General features: G+C 34.8%; 2 protein-coding genes across 3 annotated transcripts; one reads left to right on the top strand and one right to left on the bottom strand.

The window, feature by feature from the left end:
• The first annotated feature begins 492 nt into the window (after positions 1 to 492).
• On the top strand, positions 493 to 6,514 carry LOC110936328 (probable serine/threonine-protein kinase PBL7). Its single transcript, XM_022178693.2, has 5 exons — positions 493 to 783; positions 1,923 to 2,176; positions 2,898 to 3,087; positions 4,039 to 4,430; positions 6,021 to 6,514. The coding sequence occupies exons 1-5, from the start codon at positions 678 to 680 to the stop codon at positions 6,297 to 6,299; spliced, it is 1,221 nt and encodes a 406-aa protein (XP_022034385.1). The 5' UTR covers positions 493 to 677; the 3' UTR covers positions 6,300 to 6,514.
• Positions 6,515 to 8,539: 2,025 nt separating this feature from the next.
• LOC110936329 (cell division protein FtsZ homolog 2-1, chloroplastic) lies at positions 8,540 to 14,790 on the bottom strand. Of its 2 annotated transcripts, none has more exons than XM_022178694.2 (8): positions 14,639 to 14,790; positions 12,791 to 13,448; positions 11,132 to 11,431; positions 10,052 to 10,142; positions 9,579 to 9,703; positions 9,185 to 9,277; positions 9,017 to 9,079; positions 8,540 to 8,863 (listed from the first exon to the last, which is right to left on the bottom strand). In XM_022178694.2, the coding sequence occupies exons 2-8, from the start codon at positions 13,376 to 13,378 to the stop codon at positions 8,753 to 8,755; spliced, it is 1,371 nt and encodes a 456-aa protein (XP_022034386.1). In that variant the 5' UTR covers positions 13,379 to 13,448; positions 14,639 to 14,790; the 3' UTR covers positions 8,540 to 8,752. The 2 variants fall into 2 exon arrangements, with proteins under 2 accessions (XP_022034386.1, XP_022034388.1); XM_022178696.2 differs by having other exon boundaries at positions 12,791 to 13,395; positions 14,639 to 14,781.
• Between the last annotated feature and the right edge of the window lie 3,973 nt (positions 14,791 to 18,763).

The following is an 18,763-nucleotide window of genomic DNA, read 5'->3' as shown; positions in this document are numbered from 1 at the left end:
CACACATTTATTCTTGTAGTAGATTTCGTTCGCACCGATTTCAACGTTTAATCACGTCTCGTGCAACGATTCCTAGAAGTTTCAAAATCAGTATTAAATCATACCTTACCAATTGAATTTCAGTGCCAATTCGGTACCCATTTCTGATGTTTTTCGAAATCGGTACTTTCAGTTCGCCACCGATTAAGTACGATACAATATTTTACCACTTTTTACCTTCAAATACCGTACCACCCCAAACACTTTTGGTACCAATACCCATTTTTTATAATTTGTCAAGATTTGTACTTTTGGTAATGGTACAATACCATACTCATCCCTATCAAGGTGAAAACTTCTTAAATCTTGTGGGTAAAAATAACAATACAAATCAATTTAGAGAGCAAAGCATCCACTTTTGTACTCACCAAGGTTCTCACACTCTTTTCTTAAAACTCAAAGGACCAAAACAAACAATACCAAACAAAATATATAACGCCATTTGTTACTCTCTCTCTCCCCTCTCTAAACCTGCAATAAACTCTCTCTCTCTCTCTCCCCTCTCTCTCTCTCTCTAAGAACAATCCGACCCATTTCGAATCAATTCTGCAAACATCTATTGCTATAAATCATTTACACACAACAGTCACCAACTGTATGAATAATAATAATATCTTTAGCTTTCTATAAAAATCGGCATGGGTTGTTTCCCTTGTGCCGGTGGAGACTCTTCAACCAAAAAATCATCCAAGAACAAGCGAATCGAAAACACCCACAACGATCAATCGAACACAAAAGCTTCTGGTATGTGTAACGAGTTTGATTAACTGATTTGTTTGTGTTAATTTCTTGTTTTTGTTGATGATCATTTGGAATTGAGAATTGGGGTTTTTTGGGATTTTTAGACCCTAATTTTTTAATATTCAGTTTTTGTTTATATTTTTTTTGGTGAAATTGTTGATCTTTGATGTGGGTATTGGTGACTGTGAGGATCTTGATGGTTTAATTGGTGATTAGTGTTGTTATATTTGTTGTGATTACTTAAATTGAGGTGATTTTAGTTGGAATTTTTTAGGGATTTTATAAAGGTTTCAGGAGTTTTGATCTTAAACTTGCTAATAAGTAATGACTTTATTTATTTATTTTTTTTTATCTTTGATGTGGGAATTGGTGATTGTGAGGATCTTGATAGTTTAATTGGTGATTTATGTTGTTATATTTGGTGTAATTACTTAATTTGGGGTGGTTTTAATTGGGATTTTTTAGGGTTTTTAAAGGTTTCAGAGGTTTTGATCTTAAAGATGCTAATGAGTAATGAATGTTTTTTTTTTTTTTTTGAAGTTTATTAATTTATTTATCAAGGAACTTTCAAGAGCATGATTAGATAGATAGGGGGATGTTTGGATGTGAGGAGATAATTGATTATTTGAAATAGTATTTAGTGTTTGGTTTTTTTTTTTTTTTTTTTTGAGATGTTGATCATCAAGGGGGAGATGAAAATTGTAACTTTTTTTGAGTTTTAACAAGGATATGTGTAACATTAAAAACAATTATTAATACTGAATATTACAAATTAATACACCAAAAGCATGTCTAAACACCATCTTATGCACATATGTTTTATTGTAGCTGGTTAGGTGATTTTGATTTTCGATATCGTTTTCAAGCTGCATATCCAAACACCCTTGAAATAGTTATGTCATGTTTTCTTTAAATATTGATACGTGAATCACATGAACTCGTTTGGTCTTTTCTCCGTTTTTTTAATTTGAATATTGTAATGATTATGTTAGGTCTCCTTTTTCCTTTCAAAAGATCATGATGAAGTTTTTTCTCTTTACTACTTTAAGTATCTTCTTGTGTACACTAAAAATCTTGACTTTTTGGTGTTTATGTTCACCATTTAGCGCATTTGAACTTTTTTGTTCGTTTATATGATTTAGATACAATAAAAGTCGAACAACGTAATGAAGTGAAGAAGGAAAATGCACCAAATGTTATACAAACATCGGTTTCCAATGAAGTTGTCGAGAAGAATAAGCCCTCTCCAGAGCAAAGTTCTAGTCCTATGAACAAAGCGAGAACGTTTACATACGCGCAATTAGTGAAGGCAACCGATAATTTCAAAGGGGCTTATTTCTTGGGTGAGGGTGGATTTGGCAAAGTTTATAAAGGAAAATTGGAAGATTCTGATCAGGTTAGTGAAAATCAATCGTCATGTTGACGTATGCATTCATCATCATACTCAGTCAATCCCATCAATAGCAAAGCTAAGGTAGGGTCTGAGGATACAGCCTTACCTCTACCCCGTAGGAATAGAGAGGCTGCTTCCAGTGAGACCCTCGGCTCGATAGTAGTTTTGCATCAAGCCTTGGCACAAGGCACATAACACTCAACAATCGGGACAAAGGCCGATTAGTGCATGTACCCTTTTGTCTTTCGGCTATCAACGCCACCACATGATGCATGATTAACCATCCCCCTCTTTTAACGTTATTTTCACGAAATTAGTAAAATAACGTTAAAATTAGTGCACTTCCACATTATATATACATTATATGTCATACTGCAAGCGGGGCTAATGTTGACGTATGCATCAATTTTATTATTATTTTTTTATATCTCAAAGGCGACCCCAAAAAAATGATTTAGCTAAAACGAGAACGGATCAAACAGGTTGAAAATCACTGAAGTTTTTTTCTAGTATAAAAATACAATCTCCTAAATAATTTATTCAAAGTTTTAGATAATAATATATTTAATAAGAATGTTGTTTTTGTTTTTGTTTTTTTTTTTTTTTGTAATTTAGCTTAAAATGGTGTGGGCCATTAGCCAAAAAAAGTCTATTTCAAATGCATACAACCTTCTAATTGTTTTATGATATATACTAAAGCTATGAACACCTCTGTTAATTTCAGATTGTGGCTATAAAACAACTGGATCCAGACGGGTTGCAAGGGATTCGGGAATTTGTCGTTGAAGTTTTGACGTTAGGCCTGGCAGATCATCCGAATCTTGTGAAGTTAATCGGTTATTGTGCCGAAGGAGAACAACGATTATTGGTCTATGAGTATATGCCGTTAGGTTCTTTAGAAGACCATTTACATGGTATTCACCTACTACCAAGGTTTAAAAGAACGGAAACGAGTTTTGAAGCGTTTTCCCTTCGCCTCACGAGGCGTAAGCCTCGAGGCGTAAGGCCGAGGCGGTATTAATAAATAAATATAAAAATTATATATATTATAAAAATAATAATACTAACTAATTTCATAATCAGATTCATCAAAAACACACTTAAAAAAGACATGAAATGCTTGAAATTGACACAAAAAGTCAAAAACATAAAAAACAGCTATCAAAATCCCCTGAGGCACAGCTTTCTTAGCGCCTTAGGCCCTTTGAGGCGCATATATATTAAAAACACCATGAGGCGCGCCTCAGACTCGTTTTTTGGCCGTTTCGCCTCGAGGCGCGCCTTGAGGCGCACGCCTCAAACGTTTTTTTAAAACCATGCCTACTACACCCTCTTAAATTCTTTTTTTCTTTCTTTTTTTAATTTTTTATTTCTGTAAAATTATAATTTTTGAAGTTCATAGTTGTCAATAGAGGCTATTGCGATCGCTATAGCGTGCTACGTAGCAATGGGCACATACGACGGTATAGGGTGTTTAGTGACAAATAGCGACGTTTTTTGTAATTTTATCTATTCATTTTATGATAAATGTAAATAGTGATGCCCATTAGTTTTTTTTTTTTTTTTTTTTCACGATTGAAAAAAGAAGCGTATTTTTGATAAAATATACGTGTAAAATATTTCTAAAATTTCAACTACTTCATTGCTAAACATGAAATAGCAGGCGCTATTTCGTTGCTATCGTTTACGTAGCATATAGGTAGTTTGTCGCTATTTACTGCTATTCACTGTCAACAACTATGTTATAGTTGAAAGTAGTTTAGTTGACTTTTGAAGATCATGTTAGAGATTCTAATTTACCAATTTTTTTATAATTTTTATGTGGGTCGATCTGCTTTTATTAAAAATTTGAAATTTTATGCCAGGTTATCGGGCCAACAGTAAACGGCTCGATTGGAACACGAGGATGAAAATAGCAGCCGGTGCAGCAAGAGGGTTAGAGTATTTGCACGATAAAATGAACCCACCGGTCATATATCGGGACTTGAAGGGTTCAAATATTTTGTTAGGTGAGGATTATCATGCCAAATTATCAGATTTCGGGTTGGCAAAAGTGGGCCCACTTGGAGATAAAACTCATGTTTCCACTCGAGTTATGGGCACTTACGGGTATTGTGCGCCTGATTATGCAATGACGGGTCAACTCACTTTCAAATCGGATATATATAGCTTTGGGGTGGTGCTGTTGGAGCTCATTACGGGTCGAAAAGCAATTGATAATACAAGATCTGCAGCAGAGCAAAATCTTGTTGCGTGGGTAAGTTTTTTTTTATTTGATTCTGTTATTCTTTTTTAAATGGTTATTTGAACGAAATGCGCTACCATGGGAGATTACTTTTGACTTGTTAGAATAAAAAAAAAAAATATGGTTTTTTTACTTGTTGATAGAAAATCGTTGTGATTCTAGGGAAGAAATTAAAATAATAGGGGGATACATAGTTTAAAAAAATATGTCGTTTCTTTTATACCAAATCTGGAAAAAAACAGTTTAGATTACAAATATTATCTTAATTTTTTTTATAGAAAAATACCTTGATTAATCTTTCCTTTTTGTAAAGTAAAAAAATATCGGATGGTCAAAAAGTTGACAATAACTTTTTTTTTTTATCATTCGGCGTGTTGTTTGATTTGGTATAAACGAAACCAGGTACATACTTCATGGTCAAATCGGGTTTTTTTAAAAAACCGTACCGGTTTTTTATAGGATAAATAAACCGGTTTGAAACCTATGACATCCAAATTGGTCTGGAACGGTTTGGGTCAGGTTTCAAACCGGGTTTTGCCAAACCAATTTGGTTTTTTTAGAGGTAACTAACAAACAATTAATGAAAATATCAATTTATTTAAAGAAAACAACCTTTTCCCCAGTTTTTAAACCGGTTTTTTTATAAACCGCTTTTATTTTCGGGTCTTTTTTTTCAAACCAGATTTTTTTCGGGTTTTCTTTTTCAAACCGGGGTTTTTCATGAAACAAGGTTTTAAGTTTAACTTGGGAAGAAGTTGATGTAAAGTTTATCTATTGGGAATCTCTTTTTGTGATGCATTTTTCTTTAAAGGGAGTCATCAACAATCCAAATATTTCACTCTCAAATTTATGAGGTTATTGGGGCCACATATGATGCCTTATTCTTGTACTTTTTGGAGTTATCATAAGCTAATGCTTCTTTGCTTTTATCTTTTTGTTTTAACCCATTTTACCATTTATCAAAAAAAGCATAACCGAATCGAGTTGTGTGTAGTTAAATGGAGCAAAAACGTCGTCTTAAAACAAGAATAATATTTTATGCCTCTATGAAATCTACTTTGTTTGTCCATTGACCGCACCCCCCATAAACTTTCTAGGAAAATAATAATCAAGTTTCATTATTGTTTCATATTATTACATTATGAGGTTTACCGTACTGGTGCCAGTACAGGTACAGAATTTTCTGTACCCAATTACTTTCGGTACCCACTTTTTGGTGTTTTCGGTACCGGTATTTTACCAATTTTTACCTTCGAATACCACCGCTCATCCCTAATACTGAGTGGAATAATTATGAAACGAAATTACTATTTAGTCTAACTTTTTTCAAAAGTTTAAATGGAAATTGTTTTTTTTTTTTTTTTTTTTTGTTAAACTTGTATACGTGACATAGTTTTGAAGATCGAAAAAAATCAACAAACACTGTTTTATTTAGGTAGGTCGTTTAAAAAAAATCCACTACAATGAAACAATATGAAAAAACTTATGAAACATGTTTATTATTTAGTGACTGCTATTTCTTGATATTTTTGGCCAAAATCTCTATGCACTGATATTATGTGTTCCCAAAAACAAGATGACTGATGAATAAATTTCGTACAGGCGCGACCGTTGTTTAAAGATAGACGAAAATTTTGGCAAATGGCGGACCCGGTGCTAGAAGGTGAGTATCCGGTACGAGGATTATATCAAGCACTAGCAATTGCTGCAATGTGTGTTCAAGAACAACCAAATATGAGACCACTAATTGCTGATGTGGTTACTGCTCTCAACTATCTTGCTTCACAAAAATATGATCCCTCGGTTAACCCTGTTCAAACGTCTAGAAGGTCTTCTCATCGTCAACAACGATCAGTTGATGAAAAGAAACCCGACACGTGAAGATGGGAGGGTAGTTTTGTCTTTTGTGTTTTGTTTATACGAAAAGGGCGTTCGGGTTTTTTAGCATCGAAACGAAATGGTAACGAAACTGTTGACATTGTTTTGTTGGTGTAGGATAGAAAAGGTTTAAAGGAATAATGATACCATCCATATATATGATATATAATATATATATATTTTTTTTTCTGTTAAATAAAATATTACAAAATTTAAGATCTTGTGAATTGACATGTTGTCTTTGACTCTTTATGAAATAGAAAAATGATGGTTATATTCAGCAAGCTTTGATATTAATAGAGATGCACAACAAAACCTGGTTCCGGACTTGACAGGGAATACCCGGCACTGAACCTGTTCCTACCCGACCACGGGTACATACCAATTCCAGACCCGGATGTAACAAAAGGAATCGATCCGGACCCGGTTCCACCTTTACCCGGTCAAAACCCGGACCCGAACCGGTCAAAACGGGGTCAAAAACCCGAACGTACCCGGAACCGGTTCCTATCCTACCCGGTTCTTGACTTTGTTGACGAAACCCGGACCCGGTTAAAACCTGATTTGTCCATAACTAGATTGAAATTCTGGGTTAAATTGCTAGACAAATCGGACCGTACGATACATCGGTTTTGACGGTTAAAACTAGTTTTTATATAATTTGTATAAAAAAAATTTAAAGAATAACAATGGTGTATGATTATAATAAACATATACTTGCATATTTAAAAATATATATATATATATATATAGGGGAAGGTTCATTGGGGAACACTTAAAAATTGGGGAACAGCGGGGAACCGGCTCAAACGAACTCCGATTGGACTCATTCCAGCGGCGTTGGAACCGGCTCGTCGAACCCTAACTAAGATCTTTTAACCCTAAACCCTAAATCCTAACTCCTAAACTCTAAACCCTAAAGCTAAAAAAATAAGGCTAAAACCTAAGATAAACCGTACAATCTAAACTATAAACCCTAAAAACTAAACCCTAAAGGCTAAACCCTAAGCTAAACCCTAAAGCTAAACCCTAAAGCTAAACCCTAAACCCTAAAGCTAAACCCTAAACACTAAATCTAAACCCTAAAGCTAAACCCTAAAGCTAAACCCTAAAGAAAAACCCTAAAAGCCAAACCCTAATATATTTAGGGTTTAGGGGTTATGATTTAGGGTTCAGGGTTAAAAGATCCTAGTTAGGGTTCGACGAGCCGGTTCCAACGCAACTGAAATGAGTCCAATCGGAGTTCGTTTGAGTCGGTTCCCCGCTGTTCCCCACTTTTTAAGTGTTCCCCAATGAACCTCACACTATATATATATATATATAAATAGTTAATGAAGGTTATACAACTGGTTTCAATGTTTTAAATTGGACCAAGTCATTAAAACTTTATAACCAAAACCCTGAACCGTATCGTTTGGATCTCAAACCGGCTAACTTGTTTCGGTTTGATCCGTTTATAAACACCCTTAGGTGCATTTGGTTGGTGGAATTTGCATGAATTGGAAATGGAATTAATTCCATAAAGAATTGTTTGGTTAACAACAATGAAATTGCATTTGAAATAAATTCCACCATTTAATGGATTTCAACTTTCCATGGATCTAGTGATGGAATTTAAACATTCCGCAGGGAATGTTTAAAAAATAGAGTAAATTACAAAAATCATTATTTATGTATGTCATTTATTGCAAACTGTTTCATTTATCTTTAATAATTACAGAAAACATACTCGATGTTTGCAAACCCTTGCAAATTATGTCCTTTAACCTTAACGTGCAAACCCTTGCAAATTATGTCATTTAACCTTAACTCAGTTAATTTTTGTGGTTAAATCTGATTAAATAGATCCCACATGAGGGTATTTTTGTAGTTAAATCTAACCAAATGGACCCCACATGAGAGTAAAATGACCAAAATACCCTCATGTGGGGTCCATTTGGTCAGATTTAACCACAAAAAAAATTAACTGAGTTAGGGTTAAAGGACATAACATGCAAGGGTTTGCAAACATTGAGTATGATTTCTGTAAGTATTGAAGATAAATGACACACTGATATAAATAAAGGACGATGGATAGGATTTTGTAATATGGCTTATAAATGAGAGATGGATGAGGGTAGTTTTGTAATATGGCTCTTTTTACTTTTTCAATTCCACTATCAAATTTAGAAACCAAACGGGAGATGGATTTTCATCAGAATTAATTCCAATTTTATTTCCAATTATATGATTGCAAGAAGAAATAATACACATCTTTGAGTAACCCATTACATAAGCATCAAGTACAACTTTCAAATGTTTCTTTTAAACCCTAAACTTGTTTAATAAAACACATATAGCAACTAATATAGTTGGCAGTTGTCATCTGCTACTTGGGTAAAAATAGGCACAGTAATTTCTTAAAAATGTCTTGGACAACCCATTTTAAATTTTACAAGCATGTTTCTGTTTATATACTAAGCTCGTGGGTAGCGTGACCGCCCTTTTTTCCTTAAGAATTCAGGAATTTCCACTGAGTTGACTTCTGCGAAACTTGTTGACCGACGGTTGATTCCAGTTGAATCTGCCTGCATTTACACCAAAGCGACAACGCAATTGAGATTTTCGACATAAGTTGCAATTTCAACCCATTTACTTAAAGACGGGCCGATTCAGGTTATGTTGGGCCACCACCTCCATTCCTAACGAACCTTTTAATATAATTTTAGATCGAACTGTACCTGGTGAGGCGGGTCGTTAGTTTCTTGTGGCTTGAATCCGGTTGCTATTAGAGTGATACTGACCTAAATTGACATTTATTTTTCAAATGTTTAGAAATGAAAAAAAAATCGTTAAAGATTTCAATCTTCAAACTGTTGTGGTATTATTAGTTTAAATCGTGAACTTACTTGACCGCTTATTGAGGGGTCAATTACGGCTCCAAAGATTAAGTTTGCACTGGGGTCCACAAGATCGTATATAACCTCAGCTGCAGTATTTACCTGCAATACAAGAATGTCATTTGTTTGTTTGACCCTAATTAAACATTGTTGACCATCAGAAGAATTCACAAAACACAAAATTTACCTTCTCTTTCAAGTTTTCTCTCTACTTTGACTTTAAAAAGTCAAACAGATTAGTTACAGCTATAAAATTGATATAGAATCTTTTAAACATGTCAACAGTTATAGTAATGGTAAATGAAGAATCATAAATGCAAAAATGATCAGCATAAAAATATAGAATAATAAATAATAAATATAATTATTATTTTTTTAAAAGAGAAAGAAATCAGAGAGAGACCTCAAGTAATGTCAAATCTGTACCACCAGTTATATTCCAAACAATTCCAGTAGCTCTTTCGATACCGATATCTAACAACGGTGATTGAATTGCATTAAATGCAGCATCTCTTGCCCTTGTTTTCCCTGTAAACCAAGAAACTAGCTTTTAGTTATAAGTGAGATTTTACTGGGTACGTTTGTTTGCTTATTTAACAAAATGTCACCTGTGGTGGTTTACCAAAATTTTGGATTTAGTCCCTAGCTTTCCAAAAGTAAACGGATAGTCCCTGTGGTTTGCACTTTGTAACGCAAGTAGTCCACATCCAACAAATATAAAGGTTACAAAATGCAAACCACAGGGACCACCCATGTAGTTTTGGCAAAGTTGGGGACTAAATGCGTTACAAAGTGCAAACCAGAGGGATAATTAAAAACCTAAAAAAAATGAAATCCCAATTTGTTTAACCAAGTGTGTGTGTGTGTTCAACTTACCAGTTGCAGTTCCTATCCCCATTAATGATGAGCCTGCATTCGCCATAATTGCTCGAATATCAGCAAAATCCACATTAACCAATCCTGGTATCTGCAATTTTACGTAACCCATATTAGAAGTAACAAGGCTCATTGATTGTATAAAAGAAAATGTGTATAGATGTGTGAGAATACAAAAGTATAAAACCAATTAATCTAGAGAGAATTTATTCCTTAATTCATTCATTATATAGAGGATGAACTCCATGAAACAGAAATGAACTTTACACTTTTTTCCGGTTTTAGCAACCAACATCATTTAACTGATTTTACCCTGTTTGGTAATTTTACATTTGACCTCATAAAACAACTTGGTTGCAACAATTTCTTTTCTTCGTACCGATTTCACACTGTATAGATTTGATGATGAAAATAATAACGGTATACATGGAGTATCTATGCAGTTATAGCGGCCCAAAACCAAATAGCGGTGGGATATCAGTAATTTTATACCATGCAGAATTTATATATATACATGTATAAAACAAAAAACATATATAATATTAATAGTAATATCAAAAGTCAAAACTCAAAAGTGCCAATATTTTAAACATAATCTAATCGTGAGCCATGAAATCTTCCTCTGAGTCCACATCAACCAAGGCATCTAGAATAACGGTCAATAGTGGTCAAATAACAGTCAATAGTGGTCAAATAGCGGCCAATAGTGGTCAAATAGCGGCCAATAGTAGTCAAATTGCGGCCAATAGTGATCAAATAGCGGTCAATTGACGGTCAATAGTGATCAAATAGCGGGCAATAGTGGTCAAATAGCGGTCAAACAGTGGTCAAATAACGGTCAATAGTGATCAAATAGCGGGCAATAGTGGTCAAATGGCGGTCAAACAGTGGTCAAATAACGGTCAATATTGATCAAATAGCGGGCAATAGTGGTCAAATAGCGGTCAATAGCGCCGATAATAGCGGTTCCACTATTCTGGACCGCTATTTGACACTGATATTTTGGAAGGCCCGATAACCGCTAACCCACTGCTATTGACTACTATTAAACACTTAACCATTTGCTAGTGAATTTTATACCGTAATTATATCTGAGATGCCACGAACCCCTTGTCTAAGAATATCATCAGCTAGATTAAAAGCATCCGTTACCGGCGTAGAAGCCGAAATCGCAGTCAGTAATTTATCATTTGGAATGACGATCAACGTGTCAACATTTTCTCTCAAAGCTGCAATTCCTTCTTGTGCTTGAATTGCTCTTCGCCTACCCTCAAAAGAAAAGGGAGTTGTCACAATACCAACGGTCAAAATACCCATTGACTTTGCTATCCCTGCAATCACGGGGCCCGCACCCGTACCTGTTCCTCCACCCATTCCAGCCTGCACACATATTTTTCAGATTAAGGACCACATATTCAAAATAAATAGAGACAGAACCTGTTTATCCAAGCATTAAAATACTAATTATAGTGGCTTGAAATCATAATAGTTACATGAAATAAAACCAACAGAAATATAATCTAGGGTTGTTCTAAAAGCTCGTGGCCCGCACGAAATCGGCTTGGTTTGTAAACAAGCTAAGACCAAGCAAAGGTAAGCTCGCCTGTTTGGCTCGTTTAAATTAAAGCCCAGATTTAATATACATAACTTATAACCCAACTTTTAATATACAAATTACGTAGTTTATAAATTATGCATTATGTGTATGTTAAAAATATATATTATATATGAGTAAAGTACAATGGTCCCTGTGGTTGACCAAAATTTTGGATTTGGTCCTTGTGGTTGACCAAAATTTTGGATTTGTTCCCCAACTTTCCAAAAGTACACAAATGGTCCTTGTGGTTTGCAAAAAATACCCATTTTTGCGCCTAGGCTACCACCAGGCGCTATAGGTGCGCCTCGTTGCGCCCGGGCTCCTAGGCGTGCTTTTGACAACATAGACGCATTTAGCCCCTAACTTAGACATGTTAAAACCTTTAGATTTGTTAGCTGGGAATTAATTAAATACGTTACAAAATGCAAACCACATGGACCATCCATGTACTTTTGGAAAGCTAGGGATCATATCCAAAATTTTGGTTAACCACTGGGACCATCTATGTACTTTACTCTTTATATATATACATCAACATGTGTAAAAAATACAACTATAAAACTTAACTTTTTCTTAGTAAAGTACATGGATGGTCCCTGTGGTTGACCAAAATTTTGGATTTGGTCCCTAGCTTTCCAAAAGTGCACGGATGGTCCCCGTGGTTTGCACTTTGTAACGCGTTTAGTTCCCAGCCAACAAATCTAAAGTTTTAGCAGTTCCAAGTTAGAGAATAAATGTGTTACAAAATGCAAACCACAGGGACCATCCATGTACATTTGGAAAAAGTTGGGGACTCAATGCGTTACAAAGTGCAAACCACAGGTACCATCCATGTACTTTTGGGAAGCTAGGGACTACATCCAAAATTTTGGTAAACCACTGGGACCATCCGTGTACTTACTCATTTTCTTTTTAAAATAAACGAGCTAGCTCGAGCTTTTGACGAGCCAAGGTCGAGCTCAACATTTCAGCTTGTTTACAGCCCAATTTTACCAAAACAATACAAGTACTTCCACTTTTGTAACAATTACAGTCTACCTCCGTTAACCCCATCCAATTTACCGTTAAGTTTTTACTGAAAAGACTAAAATACCCCTATGTTAAAAAAAACTACAAAAACAAACAACTTTATCTGAACTTACAGTAACAAAAACCATATCTGAACCAGTAAGAGCTTCTTCAATAGAATATCTACTCTCTTGCGCCGCATTCATACCCACATCCGGGTTACCACCGGCACCAAGTCCACGGGTCAACTCTTGACCAATCTGCAACCGCTGATTCGGAAAAACCGGCGACATCCTCAAAGCCTGAACATCCGTATTAACTATCCAAAACTCAACACCCTTCATTGCATTCTCAATCATACGGTTGACCGCGTTTGACCCGCCTCCTCCAACACCGATCACTTTAATCTTCGCTGCATTGTAACTACCGGGCTTCGTTGAATCTCGTGAACTATCGGTTATTTTATTATCTGGAGTAATTACGGTTTTGTTTCCGTCACCTGTGAGAAGATACACTTCGGGGTGTAGATTGAAAATGGGATCTTTGTTGTTGAATCTGTTCATTGCTGAACATTTTATCTTTTTGGGAGTGTACGAAACAATGCTGTTATGTTTTGTGTCGGTCATCTTCAAGCTTGATACTCTCAACCCGGAAACAGTGAGTACCCTCATGGAGTTTTGAGTTTCTAAAGGCGTTGATATTGGTAATATACGAGTGGCCATAGCTTTGAATCAAGAAACTGTGTGTTGAAAACCGAAAGAGATTATATGTGAATATAACAAGACGGGTTACCTACAGAACAAAATGAAGCAACTGAATCTTCAATCTTGAAAAATCAGTTAATACATTGATGGTGAAATTTCGGGATTGAATGGGAGTATGCGACAGGTATTTGTCGGGTAATTATCCGTTGGGAAACATGCATACCCGTTAATTCGTTAAAAAAAGCCCGTTGGGATTTTGAAAGATGTGTTTATGTCCTACCTTTCTAATGTTTATATAACTTTGTGTTTTCAAACAACTACCACAAATTGAAATATGATAAACTGCAGACATATCATCATCACCATAAATTGTTTGAAATATCCAAAATATGTTAAATTACGTGGTGATACGAATCCCGAAAGATAGTTCATCCTCAAAGTATATATAATAGATATCATAAAATACATATCCTAAAAAAAGTTCATTACTAGACGGTAGACAATAGTCAAGAAATAATAAAACTAAGACCAAATTTTTGAGTATATGGTTCGGGTAAATGGTTAAATGCAGTGGCGAAGCTTGAGATTTCCGACCGGGGGGTCGAAAACGTATATAACAAAAATTTCTATAAAACCGGAGGGTCAAAAACGTATATACCCAAAAAAATTTATACGAAAACTACCTAGTCTCCACTACGGAGTGAAAAGTTTGGGGGTTGGCCGCCCCCTCCCGCCCCCACAAAGCTACGCCCTTGGTTAAATGATTCTAGGTAATCGTAATCAGGTAAGGTATCACCTAATACCATACCCGTATCCGAACCCAAGAATTTGTTTTTTTTTTTTTTTTTTATCAACCCCATACCCGAATACTCACCCTGTTATCCATCCCATTTGTTTGGGGCATTCCCGTTGGGCTCGGGTTTTTTTTTCTACAATCCCTAGTGAAAATTGAATGAGCAGATTCACCCAGATGTAAAGCCCCAATAGCAGTGCACCCAAAAACCACAAATAAATTTCAAAGCTTACACAAAATGCAGATAAACAATGCCAAATGAATCAACTCACTGCAGGCAGAAAAACCCCTAAATGTAGCATTACTAATAGCAGTACACATCAAGCAAAATCAGCAACCTAAAAAGCTCAAATAAAACTCTAGATGAAGCAATTAACAACATCTGGAACTTAAAGAATAGCAGCAGAAAGAAATTAGACTAAATGTAGACAAACAATGTGGATAAATGACAGTAATGGCGAAATGGGTATGGTGAAAGAAGATACCTAAGAGAATTCACGACGAGTAAAAACGCATTTGCGACGAAACTTGCAGGAGAGAAGAAAGAAAAGGGGGGTCAAAAAAGTGGGATGGGGAACATTTTGATTTGCTTTGTCAGTCGACTCGACTCATTTTGGTGATTTTTTTTGGTTAGTATTACATTGGAACTTCAAGTCAGTCAGTCAGTCGTCCCCATCATGTGGAATAATACGCATTCGTATAGACTTGTACGATGCATATTAGTACTAAGTTGTCCTTCAAAACTGACAACTAGGGTTCACATGCAAACCCAATACGAATCGTATAGGTCTATACGATCCGTATTGAATTGTAAATATGCATTCTGCTTCCCCTATTTAAACGATGAACGAAGAGGATAATATATATCGTCTTCATTATATATTTACATTCGCTAACAATATGTCTTGGTTCAACCACATTTTCGGTGAGTCGTCCGACACAAATACGAGAACGTTTATTCCGGAAAGCAGTGTGATATAGCATTTTTTCCAACTTGTTCTGTTTTTTTATGAAATACTTAGCATACCATTTGTATTCGGAGGGGTCTGTTGTCCCTGATTCTTACGATGGGAGAGGAAATGATGATCACGCGGAGGAGGTCGTGTCCGGCTTTCGTCCCCATCATAATAAATCGTTGTTGCCAGACCTCAACGAGGTAAGTATTTATTTACTTTTTCTATTCGGCGTAAAACTTATCATTACCTTTTACCAGTTCATTTTTGTAGTTTGTTGTACCCCGCCAACCGTTGTTGCCAAATCTCAACGAGGTAAGATATAAATTTACTTATTATTATGAAGGCTTTTAGATGTGTCATTATGATTTGACCGTTGTTTTATTTTCAGTTAGTCGTGCCTGACTATGATCATAGTTATGGGTCTCCGTATTATGAAGCCGGTTAAATTGCCTCGTAGTACGAACAGAAAGAATATGGCAATAACTTTTTCGTTAATGGTGCCTCAGACGTACAACAAGACGTTGGTGAGCCTTCTTACGTGCAAGAGTCATTGGGTGATGAGCAACCTGCTTACCCTGAAGTTCAGTACAAAACTGATCAGGTACGAATGATATATATTTTTGGTAAATGTTATATTTTTTCTGTTAAAAATTATTATAAAATTGTTAAAAAAATACATTAAAAATTGTTATATTTTTTAAATATAATAAAAAATTAATTAAAAATGTAGTATTTTTATAAAATTAATTAAAATTGTTATATTTTTTAAATATTAGAAAAAAATATATTAAAAATTGTTATATTTTTTTAAAATATTTGTTATATTATTAGATTGATATGGATGACGTTGTTATATATTTTTTAAAAAGAATTATAAATGCTATATTTTGTTGGTTAAAAAATAATATTTTTGTTATATGTTAAATTATTATAAAATTATTAATAAAAAACATTCAAAATTGTTATACTTTTTAAATATAATAAAAAATTAATTAAATAATGTTATATTTTTATAAAATTAATTAAAATTGTTATATTTTTTCATATATTATAAAAATACATTAAAAACTGTTATATTTTTTTAAAATATTTGTTATATTATGAGATTGATTTGGATCATGTTGTTATATATTTTTTAAAAAGAATTATAAATGTTATATTTTGTTAGTTAAAAAAGTATATCTTTTTGAAATGTTATTTTTTGTGTTAAAAAATTATTATAAAATTGTGAATAAAAAATACATTCAAAATTGTTACATTTTTAAATAGGATCAAAATTAATCAAAAAAAGTTATATTTTTTTATAAAATTAATTAAAATTGTTATATTTCTTAAATATTATAAAAATACATTAAAATTTTTTATATTTTTTTAAAATAGTTGTTATGTTATTAGATTGATATGGATGACGTTGTTATATATTTTTGTAAATGAAATATAAATGTTATATTTTTTTGTTAAAAATTATTATAAATGTTATATATATTTTTCATTTAGTATTTTATATCCCGCGATGAGTTGGAAGGTTGGATGAACATCGTATGTTTTTAATCATGTAGTTGTTTACTTATATCGTATGCGATGAAAACTAATCAAGTTCACACCGCGCGCTTCCGCTATCGAACGGGTGTGACACGAAACTCCTTAGATTAGGATAGTATAGAATTTGCACTGGGTGATAAGTGGCTGCTAATGCCTTTCATTGGACTCATGATAACTAGCAGGTGGAATGTCATTTGTCACTTATTAAGCGACATCGGTTGTACTACGTTTTTCCCATGTTTACAACAGCTGAAGAGAGTACCCGTCATCAAACCGTTTCGCTCGTTCATGTTAACGAAAGCCATTTTTTCACGTCAAGTTACAGGGGGATTATCCAATTCCTACCCTGTCAGGATATTGCGACAACCGACACGGAATACACCTGCAGTGAGCTGGCAAAACTTTTACAATGAACGTATAATTCAATATAAGCAGATCGTTGATGAATACAAGACGAAAAAATTCGTGCATTTAGGTTGGCTATGAATTTGAAATGTTAACTTTTAATGGAGTTGTTTGTTAAAAAACCTTTAAATGTAATCGTTTCCAATACAGGTAATCAAAAGAAAGTTGTTCATTATTATGATGTAGGTGAATTAAATTCATGTACGGACATATAGAGTTCTCTTATTTGTAATGATGTGCCAATATAATTCTTCTATTTGTAATGTTGTGAGTGAATTAAATGTAATCGTTTCCAATAACGGCAATCAAAAGAAAGTTGTTCATTATTATGATATAGGTGAATTAAATTTATCCTTGACTACCAAACAAAACAAACACAAAAAACAGCTAAAACTACCATCCTCTTACGACCCGTTAGGACTCAAACAAATGACCAATTGATAAACATAAAGCAAAAGCAATAAGCTTAATCTTCTTCATTCACCACATTGATTGAGATTACGTAACTTGTTAGATTAGCGTATCGTATAACATAGATTAGCCTAACGTACATTGATTGTTTGATTGAATTTGAAAAAAAAAAAACTGAATTCAAATTGTATACGATCGTATACACTTGAATATTCAATTTTTTTTACTTTTTTCCTTGTTTGCTTTTAGCCCATACGAGACGTATAAGTGCGTATACAAAACGTATAACATAGATTAGCCTAACGTACATTGATTGTTTAATTGAATTTGAAAAAAAAAAACTTAATTCAAATTGTATATGATCGTATACACTTGAATATTCGATTTTTTTTACTTTTTTTCCTTGTTTGCTTTTAGCCCATACGAGACGTATAAGTGCGTATACAAAACGTATATGAGCTGTGTACGGATTGTATACAAGACGTATAATACATGAATGATAATCGTATAATACCTACCGACCTGTGATTGAAATTGTTTACAGATGATATGGCTGAGTCATCAGCGGCTGGAGCACATAGAGCGGGTCGAGGTCGAGGTTAGGGATAGGGACGAGGACAGGAGGAGGAGGTTATAGAGGATTTAATAGAGACGACACAGTTTGTTTGTGCTATCCCCCGCGGTACTGCAGCATACAGGTTTTTAGGTGGATTACGTGAGATGGAGCTGGATGCGCCCCGGACCTTTGATATTACATTTTTTACCGATATGGGTCGGGTCCGGGAGTTCATGCCAGCTACCTCCTCGTGGGCCCGTTTATTTGAGGCTACCCAAGAGCAGGCCCACAGGGAGATCACTTTGCAGTTTTTATGTACGTTTGCATTTACAGAGACCTAGGGTAGGGGTTTACAACATTTTTTTACTACGACCACGATTTCTTTTACTCTTTGTGGGGATAGTCGCTGGTTGACGCCCCCCCAGTTTGCTATTGCCTCGAGTCTATACTCACAGTATGAATCAGTGTCGCAGGCATTGTTGGATGCGCCAACCACCACGTCCTTAGATGTGTTGTGGCCCTGGTGGCGCACTATTAGGACTAGGGAGTCCGCGACGCCGTGTTCGTGATCCGTGAAGGCGTGGGTGTCACGCATTTAGGACCCGTTGCACTGATACCTACATCAATGTATTGCTGTGACGATTGAGGCTTGACCCGATAGAAAGAGTGGGTCATCCAAAATGACCTATTCTTCTTGCACGACTTACTTACCGGTGGGGGGGGTAACATGGCATACAAGT

The sequence above is a fragment of the Helianthus annuus genome, chromosome 4 (genome assembly GCF_002127325.2).
Source record: "Helianthus annuus cultivar XRQ/B chromosome 4, HanXRQr2.0-SUNRISE, whole genome shotgun sequence".
NCBI lineage: Eukaryota > Viridiplantae > Streptophyta > Magnoliopsida > Asterales > Asteraceae > Helianthus > Helianthus annuus.
This window is presented reverse-complemented; position numbering and strand designations above follow the sequence as displayed.

Excerpts from the sequence above, each read along its gene's own strand:
- LOC110936328 (XM_022178693.2), top strand. The coding sequence starts at position 678 with ATGGGTTGTTTCCCTTGTGCCGGTGGAGACTCTTCAACCAAAAAATCA. Across the intron at positions 784-1,922 it reads ATCGAACACAAAAGCTTCTG|ATACAATAAAAGTCGAACAA; the intron begins GTATGTGTAACG and ends TATATGATTTAG. Across the intron at positions 2,177-2,897 it reads AATTGGAAGATTCTGATCAG|ATTGTGGCTATAAAACAACT; the intron begins GTTAGTGAAAAT and ends TGTTAATTTCAG.
- LOC110936329 (XM_022178694.2), bottom strand. The coding sequence starts at position 13,378 with ATGGCCACTCGTATATTACCAATATCAACGCCTTTAGAAACTCAAAAC. Across the intron at positions 10,143-11,131 it reads GCATCTCAGATATAATTACG|ATACCAGGATTGGTTAATGT; the intron begins GTATAAAATTCA and ends GTAAAATTGCAG. Across the intron at positions 9,704-10,051 it reads GGGGATAGGAACTGCAACTG|GGAAAACAAGGGCAAGAGAT; the intron begins GTAAGTTGAACA and ends CTTGGTTTACAG.